A 17,430-nucleotide genomic window follows, 5' to 3' on the forward strand; every position below is an offset into this window, starting at 1 on the left:
GCAGCTCATTGGTTGTTTGTGCTTACCGATATCATGAATTTACATGAGGCACCATTTTAAACTCCTATAATTCGAGTTCAAAAGCTCAGACGTCTATGACATAACTTAAAAACTGCTATTTCTTCACATTCTGTTGACAATTTTAGTCAATTTTGGAAAATTTTAAACTAAAAATCTTGCATCTTTGTTACCTCTAAAAGTGTCATAAGTATTAATAGTGGAGAGATACATGCAAGGTGTTGTAAGACAAAACAGTACCAGAAGTATTTTTCAGATTTATTACTGTTTTATTACTGTTTTATTACATATACAACTCAGAAGACACGTGTAGATTCGCGTAGTTTTATAGCCAACCTTTATGTTCACAAACACAAACAAGTGATTTTACCCATTTTTTTTCTTTTTGGTTGACAGCTGCCAAAAAGGCTGACATGAACTGCAAAAAGTGTAATAAATCTCAATTAAATTCAAAATTTAAAATATAGCAAATATGATGCGATGTTAAACCTCTTATGTGTCCAAAGCCACAGTTGCCAGGGAAGCGAACTAACCAGCGACGTGTAACTCGCGGATGAATCACTGTTTTGAACCTGTTGAACCGATTCACTAGTCCAACTGAATCGTTTGCTTTATTACAAGACTTTAAATAAAATAAAATAATGCATTTCAATAATTTGATGTCATAAAATTAAGAAAGCCTCATATAGCTAAGTTAAATAGCATCATTCCATCATTGTGTACTATAGTTGACCTCCTCTTTCTGTTATGAGTTTGCAAGAAAAGGAGAGGAAGCGACATAATACTTTCTCTCGGAACGTAACTACACAATAATAAATAATAATAAATTTATTTGATCTGTTAATAAACAACACCGCGACCCAGAAGGATAAGCGGTTTAGATGATGTATGTATGTATGTTAATAAACAATCGTTAAATCTAATCAAACAGTCGTTAGACGTTCGGTCAGTTCAAAAGAATCGGTTCGCTGCCGTGAATCGAACTTCACATCACTACTACCAACCTACGCCAAACAGCTTTCCCATTGGCTGAGCGTCTCGCCGTCGTTGTCGCTCTAACCAATCACAGAGGAGGAAAACGTGGCACGCGGATTACAAACACGGAAATAGAGACGGGGGACGTCAGCCGTTAGATTTCTTGAAGTGTTTGTTTACGTTGTTCAGTTTAAACTGAAGTTTAATCGCTGATTTTAAAATCCCAGATTAACAAACACTGTTTCTCTTTCGTTCTATGGATTTTCTGCAGTTTCTATCATGGTGCTGCATCGTGTTTACGGTCGGAATGTTCTCCACGGGACTGTAAGCAACTGTCTCCTGCCTTCTTTTCCACCTTTCAGTACAACTGAACTACAAACGAGCTTCTCAGATCACTTTATATTCATTAATACAGGATATAGGGTCAGACTGCGGACACATATACCCGTAACGTCGTGCAGTTATAGTAACATGTGCGCAGAAATGTCGCCTTACTCTATGTTTAACTTCTAAAAGTAGAACTGGTTTCGGTTTAGCAGGTTAAGTGACGTGTACAGGTTGTGAGGACCTTGCGTAGATAACCTGATAACTTAAGTCCATAGCCAAGCATGTCCAATGAGCCCTAATCATCCAAATGTAAACATATACGTTGAGAATTATTGTAAATTCTCACGATAATGTTATATTCTAACTTCTTGCTCATGTGTAATCCTAAATCCACGGCCCTGTATCGAGTCAGGGGTTTTACTGCGCATGCTCAATTGTTTCTCCGCTTAATAATGTAATTGGAAGGCCCTAATGGCGAGCATGCGCAGAAAAATATTACTTTTGTTCTGCTGCTTTAGTCTATTATTATGATCATTATTATTATTATTATTATTATTATTATTATTTTCTATAACGCTTTTCACATACCCAAGGCTTCTTTACATAAGGACTTTACATAATGACAGTAGACACAGAGAGAGAGAGAGAGAGAGAGGAAGAAGAATGAAAAAAATGAGAAAACAGCAAAGTTTTTAGATGGACGTTGTTGCGGATAGATGAAGGAAGAGAGTTCCATAGTTTTGGGGCCATAACACTAAAAGATCTGCCCCCAAAAAGGCAAGGACCACCAAGAGGCCTTCATCAGAGGACCTGATCAGGAGTATAGGGAAGAGGGAGATCAGCTTTGTAAGGGGGTGTTGGACCATTCTGGGCCTTGAATGTCAAAAGAAGGACCCTAACCCCTTAAAAAGCCAGCAGGCCCAAAGTTTTATCACACACTTCTATTAACCTAAGAATAGCTTAACCAGTTTGCATTGAAATCCCTATATTTACTAAATAATAAGCCTTAGTATGTAATAAGCCTGGGATTTGAGGAGGTTAAACTGGAAAAGAAATGGGTAACCAGTGCAACTGATAGAGAACCGGGCTGATGTGATCAGTTTTGTTGGAGGAGACAAGCAAGTGAGCAGCAGGATTATGAACGTATTTAAGGAGTTGCACGATATAAAGGCTAGTGTTATACAATAAAAATGAGCTTATGTAGAGGCTTATGCAGAGCGTCTGTGGGTCCTTAACTGTCGTAATTTTGTCTGAAATTGCATTCTACAAATGAACAAGCTTAACTATTATTAAACCGTCTTCAATTCAAATGTATATGGTATTAGATTTTAGGATACAGACAAATGTTTGATTTTTTTTTTTCTAGTAAACGTTTGACATCACATCACAAACACATAAATAACATTGAGTCACTCACCTGACACAGGGGCATGCCTTAAAGGGCACTATGGCCAAAATACAAAGTGCAACCGTTATTTTATCTGTGATAAACATGCCTGCTCACCTCCTGTAGTGGTGCCACAGAGTGAGACATTCCAGTTTAAGGGCTAGCCCTTCTAGTGATGCATCTTGAAGGTGGGAGGGACTTTTGAAAACTACAACAGCTGTTTGAAATGTCATATAGAGAAATTGTCATTGGATTTTGTAGTGAGAACATGATGAAAACACAAAAAGGACACAAAATCGCCTTATGAGGCTGAGGACTATAATGCTGCGCTGTAAAACATTGCGTAACATTGTTGAGCATACAAAGCCCTGAACATCCAGTTGCAAACTGTGTGTATGCATGTGCATTTTGCAGAACCGACCTGAAGAAAATGAGAGCCTCTCAGAGTGCAGATAACGTCCAGTTCCTGCCCTTTCTTACCACATGCTTAAAGTAAGTGCTATTTTAGTATGTGTGAATTACGTGCCTGCATTCTAGACTATAAAACAATCTGAGGCTACGTTTAACTGTCTTTTTCTATGTTTTCAGTAATCTAGGTTGGCTGTACTATGGTGTACTAAAACGGGATGGGACGTTGTTACTTGTTAACACCATCGGAGCCTCCCTGCAGATCCTGTACATCATCGTTTACTTCCATTATGCCAAAGAAAGGGTGGGTGAAACTCCTGCAGACCGGAATCAGAACTGCTTATATTAGCCAGCATTTGCTAGCATTTGGCATATTTGTTGTTGCTTTTAATCATGGCGTAGGGCATATTTAAAAGTAATAATCACCTGTATTTGGAGAACTAGGTAGAGATCAGCTTGCCAAATGGAGTTAGGCAATATTTACATGTAATGTTTTATTAATTTTATTTTTTATTTTGTTAAATGTTTATGTGGAGGCATAAATATATGTTTTTTTTCCTGACATCTGATAAATTGGAAGTAACAAAGTAGTGCAAAGTAAATTTAAAGAAAAAAGCTTTAAAAAACTGAATGCAACATGACATGAATGTACTGCACTAAATCCAGTAAAACAGGCCTAGTTGTGCTCTCTCTGTAGCCAAAGATGCAGTTGAGAAGTGTTTTTAAGTACTGACAATATCCACAATATGCTCAGAGAACCATATTGTGACATATTTTGACTTAATTTAATCTGATAACAATCATGCTACCCAGCTCTATTATAGAATGCTTTTGTTTTAAAGTAGTTTTTTCCATTATTGTCCAGCAAAAGGAGGCAGTCTTGGGGGCTGGTTTCTTAACCACTGATATTTTGCATCTGTCTGTCGGTCTCAGAGGCGAGTGTTTCTGCAGACGCTGGTGATGGGATGTGTACTCTGTGTGGCCTGGGTTTATTTCAGCATGATTCTTCCTCCGGGAGAGACTCAGCTTTCGCAGCTCGGCCTCTTCTGCAGCGTCTTCACCGTCAGCATGTACTTGTCGCCACTCGCCGACCTGGTAAACGCACATCTACACAACATATTTACAGTGGAATTACAAGATATGTGGAACATGGCTGACCACTACCGCATAATATGTAGCACACACTCAAAAGAGTCACCTTCTATTGCTCCACTGGAACACATTCTGACAGCCTGCAGTATTTATTATGCCGACTGGATGGCCTTGTGTTGATTAGTTGTTGAGCATATTTTGACCATGTTGTAGTTTTCAAAAAAGAAGACACTGGGGGCAGGAGGGCAGACTGTAGAAGGTAATTGTCAACTTGAAAGCAAAGCTAAATCTCTGAGATTTTACGCAATTTAGGATTCCCAGCCGGGCGTGTTTTTTCAGGTCCCCGAAGAGGGCATGTCCTGGAAAAAGAGAATATATAAATACATCCTATTGGACATTCGGTGAAAAATCTGATTTACACAATTTTCCACTGACCCCAGATGTAGTCGATCAACCAAAACATGTTTGGTGTCCGAATTTAGCTTCTTTAAGAGCTACGAAGCTAATGTTGCTAACAAACACTAGAAGTCAATAGTCACCCAAATCTTTTTTGCAAACACATCTCTAAACCGTCTCTCAACCTGCTCCAACCACATCCAGATCATCAATAAGGGTCATAATAGAACCCAGTTTCACTTACTGTGAACTATAAAAATGAGCAAAACGTCACTGTGTAGCTAAACCCTGCAGGTAGTCACTTTAGACAACATGTCTGAATTCTGACTCGCACGCACATCATTTCAGGTGTTTCTATGTATAAGTAACTCTTAGCCTTGAATTTTCGGACTCGGCATATATGTTTTTTGAAAGAAGCAATAGAATCCATGAATTCTGACTAGCATCCATATCATTATACAGGGTCATTCAAAAAAGATTCATCTGATTTCAAAATGATTTATTTCACTTGTAAATCATTACAGAACAATGCAGTAAACTGTAAATGGTTTAAGTGAACATAAAGTTTATTATGTCATTTTAAAAGTGCTCAGTATGAACCTCCTCCAGCTGTACGGACAACATCAACACCATAGTCAAATTCATCCCGTACTCGATTGAGCATGTCGGGTGTCGCTGTACTCACGGCTCTTTCAGTGCAATTTCGGAGATCATCCAGTGTTGTGGAACCAACAGCGAACGCTCTGAGCTGTTGGAGGTTCAGTGCAAACGAAAATCCCGTTGCACAGTAATGATGGATTCACTCTTATTGAAGTGGAGAACACAGAACGCTTTCTGCTTAGGGGTCTCCGTCTCCTCACAGACTGAAGGGAGCCATCTTCCACAGACAGTCAGAAACTCTGTGACCCCCTCTTTCAATTAGTATGTGATTGGTTCCTAGACGCCTCATGGTTGTAAAAATATGGCGCTTTGAAATCGGATGAATCTTTTTGAATAACCCTGTACTAACAACTGGCCGATGTTATTTAATTCTCTGTAAGTTCTATTTTTCACCCTTATCAGTTTTCTAAAGAAAAGTCAAGAAACTGCAGTAATACTCAAAGTATTACTGAGTAAAGCAAAGTGTAGTTTGAGGAGATTATTACATAAAAGCCATTTTATAAGTCAGTTTGATGAAAGTGAGGTACCATAAGCAAAAGTCGCATCACGGATTACTTGCAAAATTGAATAACATGGACAGAAATATTTAGTGGCGAACCTTGACTGTTAGAGCTAGGACTTCAGTTTGGGTCATAAATGTCAAAACTTGGTTGAAAAAATAAGAAAAAGCCCCTCTATAATAATGATACTTTTTACTAGCACCCCAACAGGGTTTTTAATAGTATATTGGCACTAAGCTAATTCTGATGCATTTGAGATGCACATGAGACATTCCACGTGTTTTATATGGAAATCGTAGCATACTTTAATATTTTATTATTTAATATTATAAGTTTTACCTTGTAGCAGTTCAGAGTCCTGGCATAGGGCTGCCACTGTTTTCCATTTCTAACAACTGCCTGAAACACGGCTAAACTACAACTCGCATTCACAGTCAGTGACGTATTTCGAACTTTCAGAAGGCCTAGAGCGACATTTCTGTAGAAAGTGGTCCCTCTCTTTGAAGGGAAAAAAAAACATGATTGATTCTGCTGTCAGTTCCTAATTATAATGATAGTTAATGTAATGTGTTAGTCCTTCAGTTCAGCTGCTGAAGGCCTGACCAATGTGAGAGCTCGCTTGGCTCTATCTACATAGATTTTCTGTTTGGCGTTTCAAGATTTTAACTTAACAAGAAGTAAGAGTATTGCAACAATACTCACAGAATTTAAATACAAATGTGATGATAATGTAACATAAAATAAATAAACTTAATGTCTAAAAAGGACCTGAAAGTTCCCTCCAAATAATGTTTAGGTATAAAATTAAATTAAATTGAAATTAAACTGAATATATGGAATTTATGTTCTTTAATAGGTTTAATTCAGGTTATAGACACTTGTACTATAGTAACCCTGGTGTGAATGTTAATATTCACAAAGAGATCTTTAAAGACAGTCTATCACTCTCACCTCCCCCTCCCCTGTAATTTTTAGTCCCTCTGTCCACTCTGAGCTATACAGTTTGTTTCCTGTCTTTCTTTCCCGTCCTTTTGTTTCTTCCTGTTTTTCCCTGACTTTGTGTGTGAGTGTCTGTATCTTATGTTTTGGACAAGGACGTCTTTGTGTGTGTGTGTGTCTGTCTGTGTGTGTGTGTGTGTCTGTGTGTGTGTGTGTGTGCGCGACATGAGACCTGAACTCACTGAACTCTCATCATTATAATATTGTGTTCTGAACCTGTATAACATTTAAGCGTACCTTAACTTTTGACCTATTTAAACTTTTGACCTATTTAACTGAAGTGAGACGGCTATGCTGAATTACTTCATGCTCTCTTTCTCTTCCAGTTGGATATTGTGCGCACTCGTTCAGTCGAGCGCTTGTCCTTCTCCCTCACTGTGGCTACATTCCTCACTTCAGCCTCCTGGACACTGTATGGCCTTCAACTGAACGATTATTACATTATGGTGAGGAGAGAAATGTGGGAGAGATTACAAACGCTGGGAGTTCACACCATTCATTTTCAAATGCACAGCTGACTTATAAGTCACGAATTGAAAGGGGGATTTTATCGATTTTTTTTTTTCTAATTTCTGCATCAGTAAATTGTTAATGCATTGTTCAACTTTGTTGCAACTTAATTTCTGTGCAACTTTGTTGTGATTTGCATGCATCTTAATTTCTGTGCAAGTTTGTTGTGAGTTGCAGGCAACTTCATTTCTCTGCAACTTTGTTGTGATTTGCAAGCATTTTAATTTCCATGCATTTTAATTTCCATGCAAGTTTGTTGTGACTTGCATGCAACTTCATTTCCATGCAAGTTTGTTGTGAGTTGCAGGCAGCTTAATTACTGTGCAACTTTGTTATGAGTTGCAGGTAACTTAATTTCCTTGCAATTTTGTTGTGAGTTGCAGGCAACTTAATTTACATGCAACTTTGTTGCGAGTTGCAGGCAACTTAATTACTGTGCAACATTGTTCTGAGTTGCATGCAACTTTCTTTGTTCACAATCACACAAAGCTATTCAAAAACAATAAAAGTTGCATGTAACACGTTCATTTACCCCACCAGTAACTACTTGAAATAGTATTTTTTTTCGAGACATTGTATTGTTCTCTCATCTCTGTCTCCTCTTCTGTAATAATTTACTTCTTTTGCCTCCAAAAGGAATCCTGAGAGGAGAAAATGAATAATCTAGCTACATGGATCAGGTTAATAGCAGGCAAGCAAAGAAGGATGAATCCTGGCACAAGCAGCCATTTAAACAGCAGTTAGTCTTAGCTGGCTAGTTAAACCAGGTAGTTACAGAAACTTTAACTTCAAGAAACCTGTTTGTTGTCATGGCTTAAGCAGCTGACAAAATGGCAAACTACCAGCCTGAATTAGGAGTATCTTCTTTTCAGTCGTCCTATAAACCATTTTTTGTTTAACTTTCTTAGCGTCGGCAACTGTTAAGTTTCAAGTGAGTTGCAGGACACTTTACATGCAGGTTTCAAGCAACTAAATTTACCTCACAGAAAAGCTATGTCATGAAATGGTTTATATACAGTGCCTGATGAGTTTTATGTCAGTTTTAAGATAAAGCTTTGGCCTGGAACGCATATTTTTTCAATTATATTAATGGTGGAGAGGTACATGCAGGGCGTTGTAAGGTGAAATGGTGCCCAAAGAAAACTATTTACCACTATTTTACCATTATCAACATGGTATATAAAAACTGGTCAAATACTTGAATAGTAACTAATCAAGAATTCCCTTTTCAAATGGTATAAATATCATTTACGGACTAGATATTTTGTGACAGCAAATCTCTGTGTTACTTTTGTGTCGGAGATTCAATTAAACATTGTTTATTCATAATTTAATTTCATTTTATTCTCTCTACTCAGGTGCCCAACACTCCAGGCATCGTAACTAGCCTCATCCGATTCTTCCTCTTCTGGCAGTTCGGAGCTGTCAATCAAGACAAGCCATCTTATAAACTCATCCAGACCTGAGGAAATCTGATTAAGTCACTAAGTGCCTACCCCTTGGTTCCTGCCCTGATATATACCACTTCCCGAAACCCCTTTTGCCCTAATTTGGGCTTTTAAATTAGTCAAGACTGTCCTTATACTCAACCAGAAATTCAACCATATATGAGGTATGCCACACAGGGCATGTTCTGTTGGCTTAAATTTTGCTATGTAGTCCAGCTGTTACTGCCACTTTCAACGCCGCCACTTACAGATGCCAGTTTCCCCCCTTTCTACATGTGTACGCTTGAACAAAACCCACCATTGTTCAAGCAGCTCGTTCCAAACCATCCAGAGAGCAGCCTGCTCCATCCCTTAGCTCATTATCTCCTTGAAGGAGAGAGAAAAAAGAAAGCTGGGGTTTACGTGCACAGCCAGCTTTTTGGCAGCAAGACCTGAAATGTTGAGCTATTTGCTACGCAAACAGGTCATGGCTCTTTATTCTTTTTATTGTAACTGTCGAAGCATGAGATTCATACTTTCCATGTGAATGCCTTACTGTGAGTTGGTGGAGATTGTGAGGGGTTGACCCATAGAACTTCTTAAGAATGAATGTACTGTACTGTAATCATTTTGAAGTTGATCTTGGAGCTGGGGGTGTAACCTGGGATTCAGAGCTCCTGCTTGGCAGGCTCTTCTCAGACACACCCCTCAACTTGAAATAACTTATCAGGTGTGTTTGGTTTGCGCTGGAGCAAACAAGGACACACCCAGTGGAGATGTAGATGGGGCTCAGATCATGCTTTTGTACCTGGCCTTGCACACGTGCATTTATCAAGCACACCCACCATATAAGTGCACTTTGTAGGTTTGCATTTACAGACTGTAGCCCACAGTTTATCAGCCCCCATCCATCAAAAAGGTGCAAACTGACCACATATTACTTAGGTGGTGGAACATTTTCAGCATAGCAGTTCCATTATAAACCTACAAAGTGTACCTACAGTGCCATGCAAAAATCACATATATTTTATTGATTTCATTTCCAGACAAAACAGCCTCTAAGTACAAGTTATTCATGTATCAGCATAAGAAAACAAAACTAAACTAAATATAATTTCCGTTTTTCAGTATTTAGTGTGTCCGTCCTTTGATATTTATTAGCTTCCATTCTTTTCGGGACTCGCGTTTTCAGTGGTTCAAAGAAATCGGCACAGATATTTTTCCACACCTCCACAGTTCAGTCTTAAAAGTTGGTTGAATTTTCTGTTTCTTATGATTCCAAGTAATCCCAAACACATTCAGTGATGCTGAGGTCTGGACTCTGGAGTGGTCAGTCCATTGTTCTGAGAACACCAGCAACATCTCTGTTCGACTTGCAAATTCTGCGAAGACTTGCAAACAGCATTGTCCTCTTACAGTGGAAGGATGGACAGAAACGCCTATAGATTTTTCAGATCTGAAGCAGCTTAATTTTCTCCTCTCTCTCAACGTTGAAAGTTTTGGTGGTCTGCCAGGTTTTCTCTGTATCTTTTAAGCATTTCTTTTTTACTTTTTGAGTTTCGGAAACTCTTGTTTCTCACATATTCTCCTTTATCCTTTATGCAAATGTATTATTTTGGAGCCGATCTCCTCAGAAATATCACCTGAAAAATTAATAGCTTGTACTTAATGGCTATTTTGATCTCAAATAAATGAAGGGTGGTCCCTGACTTTTTCAGACTACTGTATATGGTAGGTGTACCTGATAAAGTGAGCAGTGAGTGTAGATACAAGGTAGGGGTAGCTATAAACTTAAAACTTGCTGTGCACTTCCCTTCAACATTGGGAAAGTAGTTTAAGATCTTGCACGCAGTTTGATGATATCAACTTGACACGTAACATTGTTAACTATCATGAGGGATAAAACCTGTTTTTCGTTGTAGTTAATCAAATACACATCTCCTGATATAGATAACATGGATGGATTTTTTTAAAAATTGCAGTCAGACTACTTTCTAAACCAATATGTCATCTTTTTAATAGATGTCTACTTGGTGGGACCTTTCCAGACTGTGGAAAGTGTCTAAAATCATACTCAAAAATGGAGGAGCAGGTTTTACCTGCTCTAATTCTAGACCTCAGTGTACTCCCTGTGCTTAGTAAGTTATTGGAGAAGATCAAATGTTAATTTGTTTCAGTAGAAGTGGCCTATTTACAAATGTACAGCATGCATGTAGACCAGGGCACTCTACTAGCCCTGCATTAGTACACATGACTGATCAATGTTAACATGTGTTGAGGATACAAAACTAGTTGGAGCTGTGCTGTTGACTTTTACTGCGGCTTTTGATGTCATTGATCATGGTACTCTTATTGCTAAGCTTGAATGTTATGGCTTTTCACCTTTAGCTCTTGATTGGATCTTGAGTGACCTTTTTGGCAGAACACAGTGTGTATTTTTCAATGGACGTTTTTCTGACAGTAAAAAAGTACTTTGTGGTGTCCCATATGGGTGCGGTTTAGGTCCACTTTTATTTTCAATTTTCTTAATTGTTTGCTACATATCATTAAAAATTGGTGCAGTGGGTAGCACTGTCACCTCAGAGTACGAAGGGCCTGGGTTCGATTCCCCAGCCGGGTGACAAGGGACCTTTCTGTGTGGAGTTCGTGTGGTTTTCCTCTGGGTGTTCCAGTTTCCTCCCGCAGTCCAAAGACATGCTGTCAGGCCAATTGGAGATGCAAAATCGCCCCTATGTGTGAATGTATATGTCTGCCCTGTGATAGACTGGTGGCTTGTCCAGGGTGTTTCCTGCCTTCCGCCTGACCAGCAACCCAGGAGGATAAGCAACTTAGGGAATGTGTGTTACCAACTTTAGTGGAGTTGACAGATAATCTAAATGTTGAATTGCGAATATACAAATTAGTACTAAATATTGCTAAAAACCAAATGCATTGTAGGAATAGTAGGAATGTTCATGTTATCTCTAACTTGTCTGTAAATGGGAAATCAGTTGAGCAGGTCACCAAGACCAAATTACTGGGTGTTAAATTAGCTAATTTATTATCTTGGTCTGATCACATCAACCACATTGTTTCAGTGATGGAAAAGGGAATTGCAATCGCTAGGAAATGCATATGTTCCATCTTCTGTTACAATTGCTGTAGTTCGGTCACTTTTTTTGTCACATCTGTAGTACTGCCCAGTGGTTGGGTCAAGTGTTGCCAAGTTATACAGAACAGAGTTATATATGTATAATGTTCTTTGGAATAATACACCACATTTCTTTTGTGACAAACTAGTAGTTTTCAGGTTTTTGTTATGAGTATAATAGACATCAAGTGAGTTCTGGTCACTTGGTGGTGCCAAGTGACTATCTTGTATGAAAGAACTGGTCTTTGTAGGACTTCTTTAGCTTAGAACATGCTCCCCATTAACACCAGACAGATCATAAGCAGATTTTCTTTTAAAAAGTTACTAAGACATAATATGATGAACCCTTATATAGATGTTATTGTGGTATTGTTTTTATTGTTGTTTTTGGGACATTTTTGTTAAGGCTTCAAGTATAGGTTTTTATTGTTCGTCGTTTCTTTTGTTGAGTATTAGACTTACTGTGAGTTTTGTTTGTTTTTCTTTTTAATTTATGATACAGGATGATGTTTAAGAGGTTTGTTTTATTTTTATTGTAATTGTTCTTGTGTGGACCCCAGGAAGACTAGCAACCACTTTGCGGAAGCTAAGGGGGATCCAAGAAAAATGGGTTGCCCAGTGCCTGGTTGATTAAAGTCTAATCAACCAGGCATTGCGCAACCCATCTGTGTTGTTTTCAAAGTAGGCTCATTCAAATGTTGTTGATTGAGACTTACAAAAACGCTATTGGACTGTGTATTCATCATTCCCTTTTGCTTGGATGGCAAATAGCAAATTTGCACAGATGCCTGCTCAATCAGAGCCCCTGGCTGAGTATCTCAACTTGGACGCATCCTCCCTTCCACCCACAGACTCCAGTGAAGCCACATTTGCAAAGGCACTTGCCTGCACTTTTAGAAAAGGTGCCATTCTTTGGACTGATGCCATAGAAGAACCACTTTTAGTCCCCAGAAGACTTTTCAATAGATTGTTCTTTAAAGAACCCACTCTGAAGGGTGTGAAGAGTGTGAGGAACCTCCATGTAATGTAACAGTTCCACACCAGGAATGGTGTTTCATAGAACTGTGCGCCCAAGTGTCCAAGCCAAGAACCATTTAGGAACCTACTTTTAAGGGTGTGGGACATCTGGCAGGAGATAGTAGAATGACCTCTTAGCCTCCTCCACTCAGAACCTCCCAAAGAAATGCAGTAATGCAGGGAGGTGCATGGAATCTGCACCTCGACAGGCTCTGTTAGGCAAGGGCCAATCGAGGCCAGATGTACCCCTTGCGAAAATGAAATGGAAACTGCTTGCAGCAGATTCTTTGAAAGGAGTCTTTAGCAGAACGAGGAGTGAAAAAAACAACTGATTCATGAGACGGAGAGAAAGTACAGATGGAATCCTTGGCATATTCATTCTGCCCATCTGGCCAAGTCCTGCAAGACCTGCAAAATGTGAGTCATTGTCGCGTCAGTCACTCTAACGCCCATATTTACTGGGACACATATAGAAGTCCAATATGGTGAAGAGCGGTTGGTGTACGACCGACATCTTGTTTGTCACAAAGTGCTTTGGCATGAGCTGCGTAAGAGTTGAAGGTCTGGATAAACAGGCTCTGATCCTTGTCTCAAGCCTTGTTTTACTGTGTGCGACTATTAGTAGCTTGTTAATATTGAGATTTTCTACATATCAAATGTATATAATTGGTTTACTTCTTTTCAAACTGCTATCTTTAAGGGTGTGTGATGGGTTTTTATCATATGCAATGGTGTGTAGTAATAATATGCTGCATATCGCTGCTGTCAGAACAAAACCTTGTGTCTTTATTTTTGTTGTTTATCGCTGCTGTCAGAACAAAACCTTGTGTCTTCATTTTTGTTTTTCAATTTTTGTCATAATTTGAAAATGCCTGTTGTCCTTTACATTGTCTGTAAATTTCATGATGAATGGACCAAAAGAAACAGCCCAAAATTACTTGGGAAAAAGTCTGGTTCCATTGACTTACATTAAAAGTAAAGTAGGTTTTTTCCTTCTCCTGTAAAGTTACCATTTTGGAGATGCAAGGTTTTGTTCCGACAACAGCGATATATATATATATATATATATATATATATATATAATGGGTATTGAAGGGATGTGCTTTTTCAGTCTCGAGTGAAAACTCTTCAGAAATAAAAGTTTATATAACGCATAATCTTTGTTGTCTGATTTCACAGCAAGAATTAGAGGCGAGGCTCCCGAAGCTTAGTGTCTGAATGCGAGTGGATTTTCTGTCTCAGAGAGGATAATCTCTGGCTGAAAAGCGCAGGCAAACACAAAAGTATCCTCGCTTTCGCAGCTCATTAGATGGAACGCGGCTCATGAGGGCAGGAATTTAATTACAGCCGCTGTGCGAAATTACTCTACAGTGGGCCTCTTCTACTACAGTGCATCTTGACGGTTTTTGAGTCACAACCCCCTCCTTCTTGACCTCCCCCAAAACGCAATACAGGCCCTGTCCCAATTGCTGCATTTGCAGTCTTGCTGTCCTCATTTGTGGAGCACTGTGAGGCCATATGGTGTCCCATTTCTCATTTTGGTGCTAAAAGGGGTGCTCACAAGTGCCATTGCAGGTTTCATTTCAACTTTGGGGGGGGTGCACAGCTCGTACCACCTGATCCATGATATATTTTTTCAGTTTTTAGCTTTGACACACTCTTTTGTTGCTTTGGCAGAATGTTTGGGATCATTGTCTCGCTGTAGGATGGTGCACTGTCCAATGAGTTTGGAGGTGTTTTCCTGAATTTGGGCTGATAAGATGTTTCTCTACACCAGTGGCATCATGCAAGCCAAAATTCTGGGGTGGGGGGGGCACAATTACAGCAGGCAGAATGGGGGTCCTTCCCCAGAAAAAAAGAAAATTATCATGTAATCTTCTGCAATTTGACATAAATTTCACAAATATTTTAAAACTCCACTAAATCACTGTACCTCAGTAATCTCCAACTTCATATTAGGGAAAATACTGTGTATTTACCATACAGAAGTCTTAGATCTGCAGTTCCTAATATGGACATGACACCAGCTACTGACTGACGACAGAACTTCAGAGGTCTGTATGGTTGATGCACTAATTGGTAAATGATTAATTTCAGTGAATCATTAGTTTCTGAACAAATCTTTGAGAACTGTAATTCCCACCATTAGGTCAACCCCCAGACTGAGACCCACTGCTGTGCTAGATAAGCATATTGGACATACATGGAGCATGTTTGTGTGCAAGTAGCACGTCACTGTCAGCATGTGTGCAGTGGGAACTGTAGATTAGGCTGTTCTCAGTGTCTCCTATGGAGTCTCTGCATCAGCTTCCTTCCCTCTGCTCAGAGAGAGAGAGATGAAAGAAGAGAACAGTCCTGGGGGTGATTGTTCATTGCAACCGTCTGGAGGAGAAGTCAGGTAAAAAGAGATGGGGTGGAGTCTAGAACAGACAAAAGAAGCATTTTTTCGATGTTTGAAGAGGACATCGTAAAACAGATGCCTTCATATGTGCTTTTAAAATTTGTTTACTTGTCCTGAGATGGGTAAGTGGGGATAAGAGGATTCTTGGCAAACTTGAGTTGCAAAACTGCAGAGAGAATTTTGGCCCGAATCACTCTGTATACTCTCTCTACTTTATTGGAAACACCTACCTTGTGCTGCCACTCATTGGCCACTTTATTAGAAACACCTACCTTGTACTGCCACTCAATGGCCACTTTTTTGGAAACACCTACTTTGTACTCCCGTTGCTGGCCACTTTATTCGAAAAACCTGCCTTGCACTTCCACTAACTGGCCACGTTACAAGGTAGGTGTTTCCAATATAGTGGCCAGTTGGTATAAGTACGAGGTAGGCGTTTTTAATACTTACACCAACTGGCCACTTTATTAGAAACACCTGCCTTGCACTTCCACTAACTGGGCACTTTATAAGAAACACCCGCCTTGTACTTCCGATCACTGTCCACTTTATTGGAAACACTTACCTTGTACTTCCACTCACTGGCCACTTTATTGGAAACACCTACTTTGTACTTCCACTCACTGGCCACTTTATTGGAAACACCTACTTTGTACTTCCACTAACTGGGCACTTTATAAGAAACACCCGCCTTGTACTTCCGATCACTGTCCACTTTATTGGAAACACTTACCTTGTACTTCCACTCACTGGCCACTTTATTGGAAACACCTACTTTGTACTTCCACTCACTGGCCACTTTATTGGAAACACCTACTTTGTACTTCCACTCACTGTCCACTTTATTAGAAACACCTATCTTGTACTTCCACTCACTGGCCACTTTATTAGAAACACCTACCTTGTACTTCCACTCGCTGGCCACTTTATTAGAAACACCTGCCTTGTGCTTACACTCACTGGCCACTTTATTAGAAACACCTGCCTTGTGCTTACACTCACTGGCCACTTTATTAGAAACACCTGCCTTGTGCTTACACTCACTGGCCACTTTATTGGAAACGCCTACCTTGTACTTCCACTCGCTGGCCACTTTATTAGAAACACCTGCCTTGTACTTCCACTCGCTGGCCACTTTATTAGAAACACCTGCCTTGTGCTTACACTCACTGGCCACTTTATTAGAAACACCTACCTTGTACTTACACTCACTGGCCACTTTATTAGAAACACCTACCTTGTACTTTCACTCACTGGCCATTTTACTGGAAACACCTAGCTTGTACTTCCACTTACTGTCCACTTTATTAGAAACACATACCTTTCACTTCCACTAACTGGCCATTTTATTAGAAACACCTACCTTGTACTACCTCTCACTGGCCACTTTATTAGAATAAACACCTACTTAGTACTTCCATTCGCTGGCCCCTTTTTTAGAAACCCCTACCTTGTACTGTCACTCACTAGCCACTTAATTAGAAACAGCTAGCTTGTATTTTCACTCACTGGCCCCTCCATTCTCAAATCAACGGACTGACCACCCCACAGTCCAGACCTCAGTTTGCTGAATGTGTTTGAGATTACTTGCATCACAAGAAAATGCAGCCAACTGCAACTGAACTTTGCAAGTGTGGAGAAAATATTCCTGCAGATTTCTTTGAAAAAACTAAAAGGAAGTCACCCGAAATGAGTGGTACCTGTAATAAAGGCAGAGAGTGGACAGTGTAAATACTGGAAAAAAAAAAATATTTAGTTGTTGAAACATCCATTGGCCACTGATAGGAATAAAGCATGAGTACAACCAGTTGTGCATCAACAGATGAACAAAGAAGGAGTTTCTAATAAAGTCTTTAAACTGGTGTACATCAGTGGCAGACGCTTGGTGAAGTAATTGTATTCTGTAACTACTATTCTACTGCAATTTACTGCAAGTTCCTTCGTCCCAAGATGCTCCCATAAAAGCACACAAAAGTTCTATTATTCCACCACGATGAAAGCACGCTTTCTTAGGAATGAAAGAATCTTTATTCAAGCCTCACGCTAATCTTTCCATCTTTAATTAAAAACAGTTTGAAGTATACAGATTTGACTGCACTAATACAGTTGGAAGGCAGAGTATAAACACACAGGAAGATAATAATGGATGTACAGCATGCATGGAGACAGTGAGACTAGACTAG

General features: G+C 39.4%; 1 protein-coding gene across 1 annotated transcript; it reads left to right on the forward strand.

Moving 5' to 3' along the window:
- Positions 1-1,103: 1,103 nt before the first annotated feature.
- slc50a1 (solute carrier family 50 member 1) lies at positions 1,104-13,695 on the forward strand. The gene is made up of 6 exons (XM_036592915.1): positions 1,104-1,317; positions 3,122-3,199; positions 3,296-3,419; positions 4,049-4,210; positions 7,089-7,208; positions 8,631-13,695. The coding sequence occupies exons 1-6, from the start codon at positions 1,250-1,252 to the stop codon at positions 8,736-8,738; spliced, it is 660 nt and encodes a 219-aa protein (XP_036448808.1). The 5' UTR covers positions 1,104-1,249; the 3' UTR covers positions 8,739-13,695.
- Positions 13,696-17,430: the final 3,735 nt, after the last annotated feature.

This window comes from Colossoma macropomum, unplaced genomic scaffold (genome assembly GCF_904425465.1).
Source record: "Colossoma macropomum unplaced genomic scaffold, Colossoma_macropomum, whole genome shotgun sequence".
NCBI classification, from domain to species: Eukaryota; Metazoa; Chordata; class Actinopteri; order Characiformes; family Serrasalmidae; genus Colossoma; species Colossoma macropomum.